The 16,221-nt window shown below is 46.5% G+C and overlaps 1 protein-coding gene across 2 annotated transcripts in view; it reads right to left on the bottom strand.

The window, feature by feature from the left end:
* Positions 1-8,377, bottom strand: part of KIAA1549L (KIAA1549 like) — a 499,083-nt gene extending 490,706 nt beyond the window's left edge. Inside the window, exon 1 of one of the 2 annotated variants that reach the window (XM_073576347.1) lies at positions 7,985-8,377. In XM_073576347.1, the coding sequence (XP_073432448.1) occupies positions 7,985-8,363 (379 nt within the window). In that variant the 5' untranslated portion in view covers positions 8,364-8,377. The remainder of the gene's footprint in view (positions 1-7,984) is intronic. The other variant, XM_073576346.1, reaches the window with a different exon arrangement.
* Between the last annotated feature and the right edge of the window lie 7,844 nt (positions 8,378-16,221).

Genomic DNA, 16,221 nt, shown 5'->3' with positions numbered 1-16,221 from the left:
TGATTGTAGCCCTCTCCCATGGTATCTGCTATACTTCTGCTCTTACAGATCTGATTGTAGCCCTCTCCCATGGTATCTGCTATATTACTGCTCTTACAGATCTGATTGTAGCCTCCCCACGGTATCTGCTATATTTCTGCTCTTACAGATCTGATTGTAGCCCTCTCCCATGGTATCTGCTATATTTCTGCTCTTACACATCTGAATGTAGACCTCTCCATGGTATCTGCTATATCACTGCTCTTACAGATCTGATTGTAGCCTTCCCATGGTATATGCTATATTTCTGTTCTTACAGATCTGATTGTAGCCTCCCCATGGTATCTGCTATATTTCTGCTCTTACAGATCTGATTGTAGACCTCCCCAAGGTATCTGCAATATTTCTGCTCTTCCAGATCTGATTGTAGCCTCCCCATGGTACCTGCTTTATTTCTGCTCTTACAGATCTGATTGTAGCCTCCCCATGGTATCTGTTATATGTCTGCTCTTACAGATATGATTGTAGACCTCCCCATGGTATCTGCTACATTTCTGCTCTTACAGATCTGATTGTAGCCTCCCCATGGTATCTGCTATATTTCTGCTCTTACAGATCTGATTGTAGTCCTCTCCATGGAATCTGATATACTGTATTTCTGCGTTTACAGATCTGATTGTAGCCCTCTCCCATTGTATCGGCTATATTTCTGCTCTTACAGATCTGATTGTAGCCTCCCCATGTTATCTGCTATATTTCTGCTCTTACAGATCTGATTGTAGCCTCCCCATGGTATCTGCTATATTTCTGCTCTTACACATCTGAATGTAGACCTCTCCATGGTATCTGCTATATCACTGCTCTTACAGATCTGATTGTAGCCTCCCCATGGTATATGCTATATTTCTACTCTTACAGATCTGATTGTAGCCCTCAACATGGTATCTGCTATATTTCTGCTCTTACAGATCTGATTGTAGCCTCCCCATGGTACCTGCTTTATTTCTGCACTTACAGATCTGATTGTAGCCTCCCCATGGTATCTGTTATATGTCTGCCCTTACAGATCTGATTGTAGCCTCCCCATGGTACCTGCTTTATTTCTGCACTTACAGATCTGATTGTAGCCTCCCCATGGTATCTGTTATATGTCTGCTCTTACAGATCTGATTGTAGCCTCCCCATGGTATCTGCTATATTTCTGCTCTAACAGATCTGATTGTAGTCCTCTCCATGGAATCTGATATACTGTATTTCTGCGCTTACAGATCTGATTGTAGCCCTCTCCCATTGTATCTGCTATATTTCTGCTCTTACAGATCTGATTGTAGCCTCCCCATGTTATCTGCTATATTTCTGCTCTTACAGATCTGATTGTAGCCTCCCCATGGTATCTGCTATATTTCTGCTCTTACACATCTGAATGTAGACCTCTCCATGGTATCTGCTATATCACTGCTCTTACAGATCTGATTGTAGCCTCCCCATGGTATATGCTATATTTCTGCTCTTACAGATCTGATTGTAGCCTCCCCATGGTATCTGCTATATTTCTGCTCTTACACATCTGAATGTAGACCTCTCCATGGTATCTGCTATATCACTGCTCTTACAGATCTGATTGTAGCCTCCCCATGGTATATGCTATATTTCTGCTCTTACAGATCTGATTGTAGCCCTCAACATGGTATCTGCTATATTTCTGCTCTTACAGATCTGATTGTAGACCTCTCCATGGTATATGCTATATTTCTGCTCTTACAGATCTGATTGTAGCCTTCTCCCATGGTATCTGCTATATTTCTGCTCTTACAGATCTGATTGTAGACCTCTCCATGGTATCTGCTATATTTCTGCTCTTAGAGATCTGATTGTTGCCTTCTCCATGGTATTTGCTATATTTCTGCTCTGACATATCTGATTGTAGCCTCCCCATGGTATCTGCTATATTTCTGCTCTTACATATCTGATTGTTACCCTCTCCCATGGTATCTGCTATATTTTTGCTCATACAGATCTGATTGTAGCTCTCTCCATGGGATCTGCTATATTTCTGCTCTTACAGATCTGATTGTAGACCTCTCCATGGTATCTGCTATATGTCTGCTCTTACAGATCTGATTGTTGCCTTCTCCATGGTATCTGCTATATTTCTGGTCTTACAGATCTGATTGTAGCCTCCCCATGGTATCTGCTATATTTCTGCTCTTACAGATCTGATTGTTACCCTCTCCCATGGTATCTGCTATATTTTTGCTCATACAGATCTGATTGTAGCTCTCTCCATGGGATCTGCTATATTTCTGCTCTTACAGATCTGATTGCAGCCCTCCCCATGGTATCTGCTATATTTCTGCTCTTACAGATCTGATTGTAGACCTCTCCCATGGTATCTGCTATACTTCTGCTCTTACAGATCTGATTGTAGCCCTCTCCCATGGTATCTGCTATATTTCTGCTCTTACAGATCTGATTGTAGCTCTCTCCCATGGTATCTGCTATATTTCTGCTCTTACAGATCTGATTGTAGCCTTCTCCCATGGTATCTGCTATATTTCTGCTCTTACAGATCTGAATGTAGCCCTCTCCCATGGTATCTGCTATATTTCTGCTCTTACAGATCTGATTGTAGCCCTCTCCCATGGTATCTGCTATATTTCTGCTCTTACAGATCTGATTGTAGCTCTCTCCCATGGTATCTGCAATATTTCTGCTCTTACAGATCTGATTGTAGCCTTCTCCCATGGTATCTGCTATATTTCTGCTCTTACAGATCTGATTGTAGCCCTCTCCATGGTATTTGCTATATTTCTGCTCTTACAGATCTGATTGTTGCCCTCTCCCATGGTATCTGCTATATTTCTGCTCTTACAGATCTGATTGTAGCCCTCTCCCATGGTATCTGCTATATTTCTGCTCTTACAGATCTAATTGTAGCCCTCTCCATGGTATCTGCTATATTTCTGCTCTTACAGATCTGATTGTAGCTCTCTCCCATGGTATCTGCTATATTTCTGCTCTTACAGATCTGATTGTAGCCTTCTCTATGGTATCTGCTATATTTGTGCTGTTACACATCGATTGTAGCTCTCTCCCATGGTATCTGCTATATTTCTGCTCTTACAGATCTGATTGTAGCCTTCTCCCATGGTATCTGCTATACTTCTGCTCTTACAGATCTGATTGTAGCCCTCTCCCATGGTATCTGCTATATTTCTGCTCTTACAGATCTGATTGTAGCTCTCTCCCATGGTATCTGCTATATTTCTGCTCTTACAGATCTGATTGTAGCCTTCTCCCATGGTATCTGCTATATTTCTGCTCTTACAGATCTGAATGTAGCCCTCTCCCATGGTATCTGCTATATTTCTGCTCTTATAGATCTGATTGTAGCCCTCTCCCATGGTATCTGCTATATTTCTGCTCTTACAGATCTGATTGTAGCTCTCTCCCATGGTATCTGCTATATTTCTGCTCTTACAGATCTGATTGTAGCCTTCTCCCATGGTATCTGCTATATTTCTGCTCTTACAGATCTGATTGTAGCCCTCTCCATGGTATTTGCTATATTTCTGCTCTTACAGATCTGATTGTTGCCCTCTCCCATGGTATCTGCTATATTTCTGCTCTTACAGATCTGATTGTAGCCCTCTCCCATGGTATCTGCTATATTTCTGCTCTTACAGATCTAATTGTAGCCCTCTCCATGGTATCTGCTATATTTCTGCTCTTACAGATCTGATTGTAGCCCTCTCCCATGGTATCTGCTATATTTCTGCTCTTACAGATCTGATTGTAGCTCTCTCCCATGGTATCTGCTATATTTCTGCTCTTACAGATCTGATTGTAGCCTTCTCCCATGGTATCTGCTATATTTCTGCTCTTACAGATCTGAATGTAGCCCTCTCCCATGGTATCTGCTATATTTCTGCTCTTACAGATCTGATTGTAGCCCTCTCCCATGGTATCTGCTATATTTCTGCTCTTACAGATCTGATTGTAGCTCTCTCCCATGGTATCTGCTATATTTCTGCTCTTTCAGATCTGATTGTAGCCTTCTCCCATGGTATCTGCTACATTTCTGCTCTTACAGATCTGATTGTAGCCCTCTCCATGGTATTTGCTATATTTCTGCTCTTACAGATCTGATTGTTGCCCTCTCCCATGGTATCTGCTATATTTCTGCTCTTACAGATCTGATTGTAGCCCTCTCCCATGGTATCTGCTATATTTCTGCTCTTACAGATCTACGGTAATTGTAGCCCTCTCCATGGTATCTGCTATATTTCTGCTCTTACAGATCTGATTGTAGCCCTCTCCCATGGTATCTGCTATATTTCTGCTCTTACAGATCTGATTGTAGCTCTCTCCCATGGTATCTGCTATATTTCTGCTCTTACAGATCTGATTGTAGCCTTCTCCCATGGTATCTGCTATATTTCTGCTCTTACAGATCTGATTGTAGCCCTCTCCCATGGTATCTGCTATATTTCTGCTCTTACAGATCTGATAGTAGCTCTCTCCCATGGTATCTGCTGTATTTCTGCTCTTACAGATCTGATTGTTGCCCTCTCCCATGGTATCTGCTATATTTCTGCTCTTACAGATCTGATTGTAGCTCTCTCCCATGGTATCTGCTATATTTCTGCTCTTACAGATCTGATTGTAGCCTTCTCCATGGTATCTGCTATATTTCTGCTCTTACAGATCTGATTGTAGCCCTCTCCATGGTATTTGCTATATTTCTGCTCTTACAGATCTGATTGTAGCTCTCTCCCATGGTATCTGCTATATTTCTGCTCTTAGAGATCTGATTGTAGCCTTCTCCATGGTATCTGCTATATTTCTGCTCTTACAGATCTGATTGTAGCTCTCTCCCATGGAATCTGCTATACTTCTGCTCTTACAGATCTGATTGCAGCCTTCTCCATGGTATCTGCTATACTTCTGCTCTTACATATCTGATTGTAGCTCTCTCCCATGGTATCTGCTGTATTTCTGCTCTTACATATCTGATTGTAGCTCTCTCCCATGGTATCTGCTATATTTCTGCTCTTACAGATCTGATTGTAGCCTTCTCCCATGGTATCTGCTATATTTCTGCTCTTACAGATCTGATTGTAGCTCTCTCCCATGGTATCTGCTATACTTCTGCTCTTACAGATCTGATTGTAGCTCTCTCCCATGGTATCTGCTATATTTCTGCTCTTACAGATCTGATTGTAGCTCTCTCCCATGGTATCTGCTATACTTCTGCTCTTACAGATCTGATTGTAGCTCTCTCCCATGGTATCTGCTGTATTTCTGCTCTTACAGATCTGATTGTAGCTCTCTCCCATGGTATCTGCTATATTTCTGCTCTTACAGATCTGATTGTAGCCTTCTCCCAGGGTATCTGCTATATTTCTGCTCTTACAGATCTGATTGTAGCTCTCTCCCATGGTATCTGCTATACTTCTGCTCTTACAGATCTGATTGTAGACCTCTCCCATGGTATCTGCTATATTTCTGCTCTTACAGATCTGATTGTAGCCTTCTCCATGGTATCTGCTATACTTCTGCTCTTACATATCTGATTGTAGCTCTCTCCATGGTATCTGCTGTATTTCTGCTCTTACATATCTGATTGTAGCTCTCTCCCAGGGTATCTGCTGTATTTCTGCTCTTACAGATCTGATTGTAGACCTCTCCCAGGGTATCTGCTATATTTCTGCTCTTACAGATCTGATTGTAGCCCTCTCCCAGGGTATCTGCTGTATTTCTGCTCTTACAGATCTGATTGTAGCCCTCTCCCAGGGTATCTGCTGTATTTCTGCTCTTACAGATCTGATTGTAGCCCTCTCCCAGGGTATCTGCTGTATTTCTGCTCTTACATATCTGATTGTAGCCCTCTCCCAGGGTATCTGCTGTATTTCTGCTCTTACAGATCTGATTGTAGCCCTCTCCCAGGGTATCTGCTGTATTTCTGCTCTTACATATCTGATTGTAGCCTTCTCCATGGTATCTGCTATACTTCTGCTCTTACAGATCTGATTGTAGACCTCTCCATGGTATCTGCTATATTTCTGCTCTTACAGATCTGATTGTAGACCTCTCCATGGTATCTGCTATATTTCTGCTCTTACAGATCTGATTGTAGCCTCCCCACGGTATCTGCTATATTTCTGCTCTTACATATCTGATTGTAGCTCTCTCCATGGTATCTGCTGTATTTCTGCTCTTACATATCTGATTGTAGCTCTCTCCCAGGGTATCTGCTGTATTTCTGCTCTTACAGATCTGATTGTAGACCTCTCCCAGGGTATCTGCTATATTTCTGCTCTTACAGATCTGATTGTAGCCCTCTCCCAGGGTATCTGCTGTATTTCTGCTCTTACAGATCTGATTGTAGCCCTCTCCCAGGGTATCTGCTGTATTTCTGCTCTTACAGATCTGATTGTAGCCCTCTCCCAGGGTATCTGCTGTATTTCTGCTCTTACATATCTGATTGTAGCTCTCTCCCAGGGTATCTGCTGTATTTCTGCTCTTACAGATCTGATTGTAGACCTCTCCCAGGGTATCTGCTATATTTCTGCTCTTACAGATCTGATTGTAGCCCTCTCCCAGGGTATCTGCTGTATTTCTGCTCTTACAGATCTGATTGTAGCCCTCTCCCAGGGTATCTGCTGTATTTCTGCTCTTACAGATCTGATTGTAGCCCTCTCCCAGGGTATCTGCTGTATTTCTGCTCTTACAGATCTGATTGTAGCCCTCTCCCAGGGTATCTGCTGTATTTCTGCTCTTACAGATCTGATTGTAGCCCTCTCCCAGGGTATCTGCTGTATTTCTGCTCTTACAGATCTGATTGTAGCCCTCTCCCAGGGTATCTGCTATATTTCTGCTCTTACAGATCTGATTGTAGCCCTCTCCCAGGGTATCTGCTGTATTTCTGCTCTTACATATCTGATTGTAGCCCTCTCCCAGGGTATCTGCTGTATTTCTGCTCTTACATATCTGATTGTAGCCTTCTCCATGGTATCTGCTGTATTTCTGCTCTTACAGATCTGATTGTAGACCTCTCCATGGTATCTGCTATATTTCTGCTCTTACAGATCTGATTGTAGCCTTCTCCATGGTATCTGCTGTATTTCTGCTCTTACAGATCTGATTGTAGACCTCTCCATGGTATCTGCTATATTTCTGCTCTTACATATCTGATTGTAGCCTTCTCCATGGTATCTGCTGTATTTCTGCTCTTACAGATCTGATTGTAGACCTCTCCATGGTATCTGCTATATTTCTGCTCTTACAGATCTGATTGTAGCCTTCTCCATGGTATCTGCTATATTTCTGCTCTTACAGATCTGATTGTAGCCTTCTCCATGGTATCTGCTATATTTCTGCTCTTACAGATCTGATTGTAGCCTTCTCCATGGTATCTGCTATATTTCTGCTCTTACAGATCTGATTGTAGCCTTCTCCATGGTATCTGCTGTATTTCTGCTCTTACATATCTGATTGTAGCCCTCTCCCAGGGTATCTGCTGTATTTCTGCTCTTACATATCTGATTGTAGCCTTCTCCATGGTATCTGCTGTATTTCTGCTCTTACAGATCTGATTGTAGACCTCTCCATGGTATCTGCTATATTTCTGCTCTTACAGATCTGATTGTAGCCTTCTCCATGGTATCTGCTATATTTCTGCTCTTACAGATCTGATTGTAGCCTTCTCCATGGTATCTGCTATATTTCTGCTCTTACAGATCTGATTGTAGCCCTCTCCCAGGGTATCTGCTGTATTTCTGCTCTTACAGATCTGATTGTAGCCCTCTCCCAGGGTATCTGCTGTATTTCTGCTCTTGCCCACACCTGCATTAGGCTGTGATCGCAGTGAGTGCGCGGCTCTGGGTTCTCAGTGGCTGCCGCTGTGTGTGACTGCTGCCCTGCACCTGCACGCGGTGTGGGAGGCACAATCTCGGGTGGTGTCTCCCTGGGCAGGAGACCGCAGCGGGTCCTCTCTTCTTACCTTGCACAGGATGCTGCAGCGCTGAGATCAGGGCCATCAGTGCCAGTAGCAGGGATGGGTCGGTGGCCCGCGCTGTGCCCGGCCGGGGGCTCCTCCTGCGTACAGTCCCCTGTGCCCCCATGGAGAGGACACCCTGCGCAGCCCCACCGAGCCGCTTCTCAGCAGGAGACATGTGCGGGGGTGACGCGAGGGTCGGCGATTCCTCAGCCGCTAGGTGCGGGTCATGGTGCCAGGACACCCGGTGCACCCGCCGTGGGGAGCCGCTGTGGCAGCCGCTCTCATTCAGGAATTCTGTTGCTCTGGGGATGAAACTGTTCCTGCAGCTCGGAAACGTCTCTTCATTGAGAAAGAGATCACGTAACAAGAAGCAAGAACGCATCACAGCAGCCAGAAGCGCGGCGCCCTCTGCTGGAGACGAGGAGCAGCGCAGGCACTGCAGCCCCGACCCCCTCTGCCCTGGGGTGCTCCACAACCAGTATGGAGGTCACATGACTGGATTTTCTCCAGGTGTTGTCCATGAAAGGACTGACTTCTCAGGGAGCAATGTGGCCCAGCAGCAGGACTGATCAGATGGCAGCTTCCCCCCCACACTGAGTGTCCATGTAAAATAAGAACTGCAGCATGTACGAGGGTCTTCATACCTGGTGTGGGCTCTCACCTATAGGGCCGCTCACCTCACAGTGGCTCCTGAAAAGCTGGACAAGTGCAATCCGCATAGTTCAGCTTGTTATGCCAGTGCGATTTTTTTCCGTCAACTAGCACCTGTATGACATCGCATGACATGAGTATGCAATGCGTTATCATCTTTTATATACTGTAATTATGTATTATAAGGCTGGTGTTCTGCAATCCTATATACAGATATAGATAGAATAGGTAGCTGTCCTGTAGATATGTCACAAGACCCCCAAATTATAACTAACACCCTTAATGCATTTCATGTGGCACTAAAGGGTGTTTTTAGCCTTATTAAACCTATTAAATAAATAATTAAAAAAGTGATGTGTGGGCCCCCCCCTCTATTTTCCATAACCAGCACAGGTAAAGCAGACAGCTGCAGGCTTATACTATCAGGCCGGGAAGGTCCCTGGTTATTGGGCCCTTCCCAGCCTAAAAACACAAGCCCTCAACCACCCCAGAATTGGCACATCAGATCAGATGCTCCGATTCTGGCGCTTGGCCCACTTCTTCCCGATTGCCCTGGTGTGGTGGCAATCAGGGTAAAGTAGCATGCGGACAATACACTAAGGCTATGTGTACACAATGCGTATTTGCTTGCAGACATTTCCGCTTCTCTTGGCAGAAAAAAGCAGTGGAAAATAAGCACATTTTTTATGCGTTTTTGTAAATCCATAGAGCTAAAAAAAGGTATATTATTTAAAAAAAAAAAAAGAATTGTGATATCATTTCTTTGTTCAACCTCTTCTTTTTCATTCTCCATTGAAGACCATAATATCATTACATACACATGGTCACATGTCACATATATTTGTTTTGTGTGTGTAATCATTATAAGTGATTATACATTTATGTATTATCTAATATATAAAGCTCAAAGTGTGTATGTGTGTGTGTGTGTGTGTGTGTGTGTGTGTGTGTGCGTGTGTCCGGGATAGGCATCCGCACCGTCGCAGCTACAGCCACAAAATTTGGCACAGTCACACGTCTGGACCCCGAGAGCGTCCTAAGCTATGTTGTGAGGCGAAATTTTAACCCTGAGCGTTCCAATTCACCAAACAATTTTGCCCCTATCTATATACTGGGGAAAAAGTGTGTGCGCGTCAAGCCCCGCCCCTCATTATGATGTCATAATGCCCCTCTCTACATAATGGGGAAAGTGTGTGCGTATGAAGACCCGCCCCTCATTATAATGTCACAATAGTTGCCATGGCGACGCTGATGTCATCATAGGTTGCAAGCCCCGCAGCTCATTATGATGTCATATTGGTTGACTATGGAATGGAGGATGTGTGATGGGTATATGGGCACTGGACTATGGGATGGATGATATGTATGACTGGTATATGGGCATGGGACTATGGGATGAAGGATGTGTGATGGGTATATGGGCACTCGACTATGGGATGGCGAATATGTATAATGGCTATATGGGCATGGGACTATGGGATGGAGGATGTGTGATGGCTATATGGGCATGGGACTATGGGATGGAGGATGTGTGATGGGTACATGGGCACTCGACTATGGGATGGAGGATATGTATGATGGGTATATGGGCAACGCTGATTCGTCATAGGTTGCAATGGTGACGGTTATGTCATAACCGTTGCCATGGTGATGATGATGTCATAATGGGTATATGGGCACGGGACTATGGGATGGAGGATGTGTAATGAGTATATGGGCACTGGACTATGGGATGGAGGATATGTATGACGGGTATAAGGGCACGGGACTATGGGATGAAGGATATGTATGATGGGTATATGGGCACGGGACTATGGGATGGAGGATATGTATGATTGGTATATGGGCATGGGACTGTGAGATGAAGGATGTGTGATGGGTATATGGGCACTCGACTATGGGATGGCAAATATGTATGATGGGTATATGGGCATGGGACTATGGGATGGCGAATATGTATGATGGGGATTTGGGCATGGGACTATGGGATGGAGGATGTGTGATGGGTATATGGGCACTCGACTATGGGATGGGGATATGTATGATGGGTATATGGGAACGGGACTATGGGATGGAGGATATGTATGATGGGTATATGGGCACGGGCCTATGGGATCGTGGATATGTATGATGGGTATATGGGCACGGGTCTATGGGATGGAGGATAATTATAATTTACTATAACCACAGTTAGTTACTATGCCCGGGCAGCGCCGGGCTCTTCAGCTAGTTTACATATATACTAGATGAAGAGCCCGGCGCTGCCCGGGCATAGTAACTACCGTATTTTTCGGACTATAAGACTCACCGGACCATAAGACGCACCCCAAATTTTCAGAAGGAAAATAGGGAAAAAATAATAATGTGTCAAATGGAGGGCCGTCTTACAGTCCGAATTCAGCTTACCTGGGAAGAGATCCGGCACATGTGGAGGAGTGGTCACAGGGGTCATTTAGTGGTCCAGGCTGGTGCGGTGGCGGCAGCTCTGTGCTGGGGCAGGTGGGCTGTGCTGGGGCAGGTTGGTTGTGCTGGGCAGCTGGGCTGTGCTGGGGCAGCTGGGCTGGGCTGTGCTGGGGCAGCTGGGCTGTGCTGGGGCAGATGGGCTGTGCTGGGGCAACTGGGCTGTGATGGGGCAGCTGGGCTGTGCTGGGGCAGCTGGGCTGGGACATCTGGGTTGTGCTGGGGCAACTGGGCTGTGCTGGGGCAGGTGGGCTGTGCTGGGGCAACTGGGCTGTGCTGGGGCAGGTGGGCTGTGCCGGGGCAGGTGGGCTGTGCTGGGGCAGCTGGGCTGTGCTGGGGAAGCTGGGCTGTGGAAGCTGTGCTGGGCTGGGGCAGGTGGGCTGTGCTGGGGCAGCTGGCGGGAGACAAGATTCAAATCTTGGCAACGAGATCTCGGGACGAGATCTGAACCTGAGCATACGCCGTCCCCGGACCGGCGTCCATCTTCCCGGCGTCCATGTTCCTGGTGGTGACAGCAGGTAATGAAGCTGATCTAAATGGCAGAGACCTGCCACCTGAGGACGAGGACTGTGATTGGACATCAGGAGTCTCTGACTGGATTTAAGACAGCCGACTCCCTAATTTTGTGCTGGTGATTTTTTCCTGCCCTGAGGTTCTGGTTTCCAGTTCTGTTCCTGCCTTCTCAAGCTAAGTGTGCTCTGCTATTTTTTCACATGAGATTTGGTCTGGTTTACTCAGTTTTTGTGGTCAGCCAGCCCCTGCTGGGGCTGTGCTGAATTTCCACTTTTATGTCTCTGTTTATGCCAGTTTGCTTTTGTCCCTGATCAGATTGGTCTCTTTTTGCTCTGTCTTCAGAATATACCAGAGTGCTGATATAGGGAATTGAAGTCTAGCGACCTCAGGGTTTTTGTTATCAGAAAGTCTTGGTATTTTTTGGCAGGGTTTTGTGCGTGATTGCAGACAGCATCTTTCCTTTCCTTTCTAGTTAGTGTGGGCCCCATCGTTTGCTCAGCCTATTTTTCTATCTGTGTTTGTGTTTTCATCTTGTCTCACCGACAATACATGTTTGGGGGCTGTCTATTGCTTTGGGTTCTGCTCTGGGCAGTTTAGATTTCCCCTTTTCTTTCTTTAGGCTTATTTAGTTCTCTGGCTGTGACGAGGCATCTAGGATCATCGTAAGTACGCTCCACGGCTACTGCTAGTTGTTTGGATAGGATCAGGGGTCTGCAATCCGCTTAGTTACCTACCTCTCTGGTTTTCTGGGGCTTAGCTTGTTTTTGCTTTTCCTCCTCGGTGACACATTCATAACAGTTCAGGGCGACCAACTCAAGGGGTTGCTTGATTATTATTGGCTGCAAAGGAGCTCGCTGGCTGTTACGGTTCTTTCTGTGCAGATTACATTGTCCACACTCCCGGCACCAATTTTCAATAGCCTTCCTCATACCAGCCCAATAGAATCTCTCCCGAAGCAAGGCCTCTAACTTCTTCCATCCGAAGTGTCCAGCTCCATTGTGGTATGCTTCCAGGACCATCGATGCCTTTCTCTTTGGGACTACCACCTGCCAGACCAACTCATGAGTGCTGCATTGATACTCCTCCGACACAGCTTTCCTTCATAGATGAAAAGTCTGCCTCTTTCCTTCCACAACTGCTGGGTTTCTTCAGGAGCATCTGAATCCGGGCGTGAGTAGGCTTGTGACAGCAGCTCCTTTACCAGGCGGACTGCAGGGTCACTATCCTGGGATTCTGCTCAGTCATGATGAGGCAATGGATTGAGGGTATGCTCTTTCAGGATAGACCATCTGTTCCTCACTCCTTGGGCACGTTGGGCCGCAATTGGCCGGTGGAAGGCAGGTAGCTCTATTTCTTCAAGTGCCTCAGGGTCTTCTCCTGCATCTGGCAGATTGGGCATTCTGGACAGCGCATCAGCATTGGAATTCTTGTGCCCCGCTCGGTACTTGATGGTAAATTCATAGTTAGACAGCCGAGCCATCCATCGTTGCTCCAGTGCACCTAGCTTTGCTGTGTCCAAGTGAGCCAACGGGTTATTATCCGTGAAGATGGTAAACTTGGGTGAAGCTAGGTAATGCTTGAATCGTTCAGTCACAGTCCAGACTATGGCGAGGAACTCCAGCTTGAAGGAACTGTAGTTGTCAGGGTTCCTTTCAGTGGGACGCAGCTTCCTGCTGGCATAGGAGATCACTCTTTCTTTGCCATTCTGTACCTGTGACAGTACTGCTCCAAGTCCCACGTTGCTGGCATCAGTATACAACACAAAGGGTTGGTCATAATCTGGGTAGGCCAGAACTTCATCTCCTGTGAGAGCCATCTTCAGTCGAGTGAAGGACCTCTCCAGCTCCTCATTCCATTCGAATGCAGGACTCTGCTTTCTGGCCTTCTTGGGCTGACCCACCAGAAGATTTTGCATAGGAGTGGCTATCTCAGTAAAGCCTTTGATGAACCTTCATTAGTAGCCTACCAGCCCGAGGAATTCACGTAACTCATGGAGGTTGCTGGGCTTCTGCCAGTCCCGGATGACAGTGACCTTGTCAGGATCCGGTGCCACACCTTCTGCACTCACTACATGACCGAGGTACTGAACCTTGGGCTTCAGGAGGTGGCATTTGGAAGGCTTCACCTTCAGGCCAAAGTTGGACAAGGCTTCAAACACCTCAGCCAGGTGTTTCAGATGGTCTTCATAAGTCTTGGAAAAAGCAATGACATCATCAAGGTACAACAGGACTGTCTCGAAGTTCTTGTGTCCCAGACAGCACTCCATCAGCCATTGGAATGTCCCTGGAGCGGTGCAGAGCCCGAATGGCATGTAGTTGAACTCACAGAGACCCATTGGGGTGGTAAACGCTGTTTTCTCCTTGTCTGCCTCTGCCACGGGAACCTGCCAATACCCACTAGTGAGATCTAAGGTGGAAAAATAGTTAGCAGTTTTAAGTGCGGCTAATGACTCTTCAATTCTGGTTAATAGGTAGGCATCCTTATGTGTAATGCTGTTAATTTTTCTGTAATCAACACACATTCTCATGGTACCATCTTTTTTTTCCCAAATACTTTTGGAGCTGCCCAGGGGCTACAACTGTCTCTGATCACCCCAGCTTCCTTCATTTCCCACAACATACTTTTAGCACACTGGTATTGTGCTGGGGGTATAGGCCGGTACCTTTCTTTTATGGGTGGATGGTCTCCAGTGGGGATATGGTGTTGAACCCCTTTTGCCTTCCCAAAGTCTAGAGGGTGTTTACTGAATACCCGCTCATACTCCTGGGTCACCCAGTAAACCCCACTCTTTTGGTATGAAGAGGTGGAGTCAGTTCCCACATGCAGCTGCTGACACCTCTCCTCCTGCTGCTTTACAGAGCCATTGTCCTCCACCTGGTCAGATGAGACCAAGGGCTCTGCTGCCTGTATTGCATTGTTACTGACAGTAAGCAGCTTAGCAACTGTGGCATACCAAGGTATTGTGACCTCCTCCCCACAATTCAAGAGGCGTACAGGTACCCTCCCTTTATGGACATCAACTACCCCCCTGGCTGTCAGGACAGTGGGCCTGCTATCAGAATACACTGGTTCTACCATTGCCTGGTAATGTTTCCCTCTGAGGACTATGGCTGCCCGACACCAAATCAACATTTCACATCTGGGGGGTATTGCAATTGGGAAAGAATCACTCACTCTGACGCTGCCAATTTCTCCGCCAGAGAGTTCTACCTGCTGTCTTTGCATCAGGGCCCTGACTCGTTGGTCACTGGAACCAGCAGTCTCAGCCACCTGTTGCAACAAGACAATAACCTCAGAAAGACAATTTTCAATCACATTGGTACCAAGAGTCATCATTGGGTTACATTCTCGTTGATCAATATTCACAACTATCAGACCTTGAGATTTTAACTCTACTCGACCCACTTTAACAGTAATTTCTTTACATCCCACTTGCGGTAAAGACTGACCATTACTGGCAACTACTGTGAGTTCATCACTTGGGCCGCGAGTAAGTTCAGAATCAGCCCAATAATGCTTGTAAAGGATATAGGGCATAGTTGTCACCTGGGAGCCAGTGTCCAGCAAAGCGTTCATGGGGATACCATCAATCACCACTGGGAGGACTGGTCTCCCTCAAACATACTTGGCTCACCAGTTCTTTGGGCCTTGTGGTCCTACTCCTGGGGGTTGGCCCTCTGCCCCAGGGGTTGCTCGTTTAAATAACAGAATCTAGCGATGTGGCCTGCCTTGTGGCAGTGACGACAGATGGGACGTCCAACCTGGTCATAGCGATCGTTGTTCCATCCTCGGAGTGGCGGGATCCTCTTCTTCTTTAGCCACAATACATCTTCTGGACTGGAGGTGAGCTGGATCTTCTCCTTGGAGGATACCTGCAGGGACTGCACGGTTTTAGCAAGTGCAGCTGTGGCGCCCCTGAGGCTCAGTCGCCACAGAGGTACTGCACCTTCTCCTAAGGTGTGGTGCCCCACCATCCAGGTAAGTTGGAGGCTCCTGACCACGCTCCAACACTCGCACTCCACACAATAGAGTAGTTCAGCATAACCACATTGCGGCTCTTTACTTAGAGAGAGGCAGAGCACCTTTGGTGGTTCCCTGCTTGGAACACTAGACGTGCTGGGAGGTGGGTGGAGTTCAGAGTATATATATGAGCGGGATGGTTTAGGATGACAGGTCAGTCTGACAGGAGGTCAGTGAGGAAGGAAGCCACTCGGGAGGAGTGGGGATCCCTGGAAGAAGGGATGAAGGAAGGAGTGCTGCAGCTGCCTCAGTGACCTGAGCCAGCTGGCACGGGAAAGGAAAGAAGGAGAAGGACGTTGACCTGAAGCCTGAGCTTCCATAGAAGGGAAAAGGACAAGTACGGAACGTAGGAGTAAAAGGGAACACAGAGGACGTGGGTTAGAGGAAGAACCTTGCCTAGATGTTCTAAGAGCAAGGCCGGGGAGTAGTGGGCTGTAAATTCACTACTCCCATCTAAGACTTGAGGGCACAACAGCAATACGGATAGAGAGCCGGGACTTAGGAGTAGAGAGTCCCCGAAGCAGGCTACAGCTGTCTGCCGTGCAAGTAGAGTTCTTGGGAACATCTGTCAGGAGCAACTCCAGTGTAACACGGTA

This window comes from Dendrobates tinctorius, unplaced genomic scaffold (assembly GCF_039654945.1).
Source record: "Dendrobates tinctorius isolate UK_male_01 unplaced genomic scaffold, ASM3965494v1 ptg000048l, whole genome shotgun sequence".
In the NCBI taxonomy this organism is placed as follows: Eukaryota; Metazoa; Chordata; class Amphibia; order Anura; family Dendrobatidae; genus Dendrobates; species Dendrobates tinctorius.
Note: the sequence above shows the minus strand (reverse complement) of the source record. Positions and strands in the feature narration are given on the sequence as shown.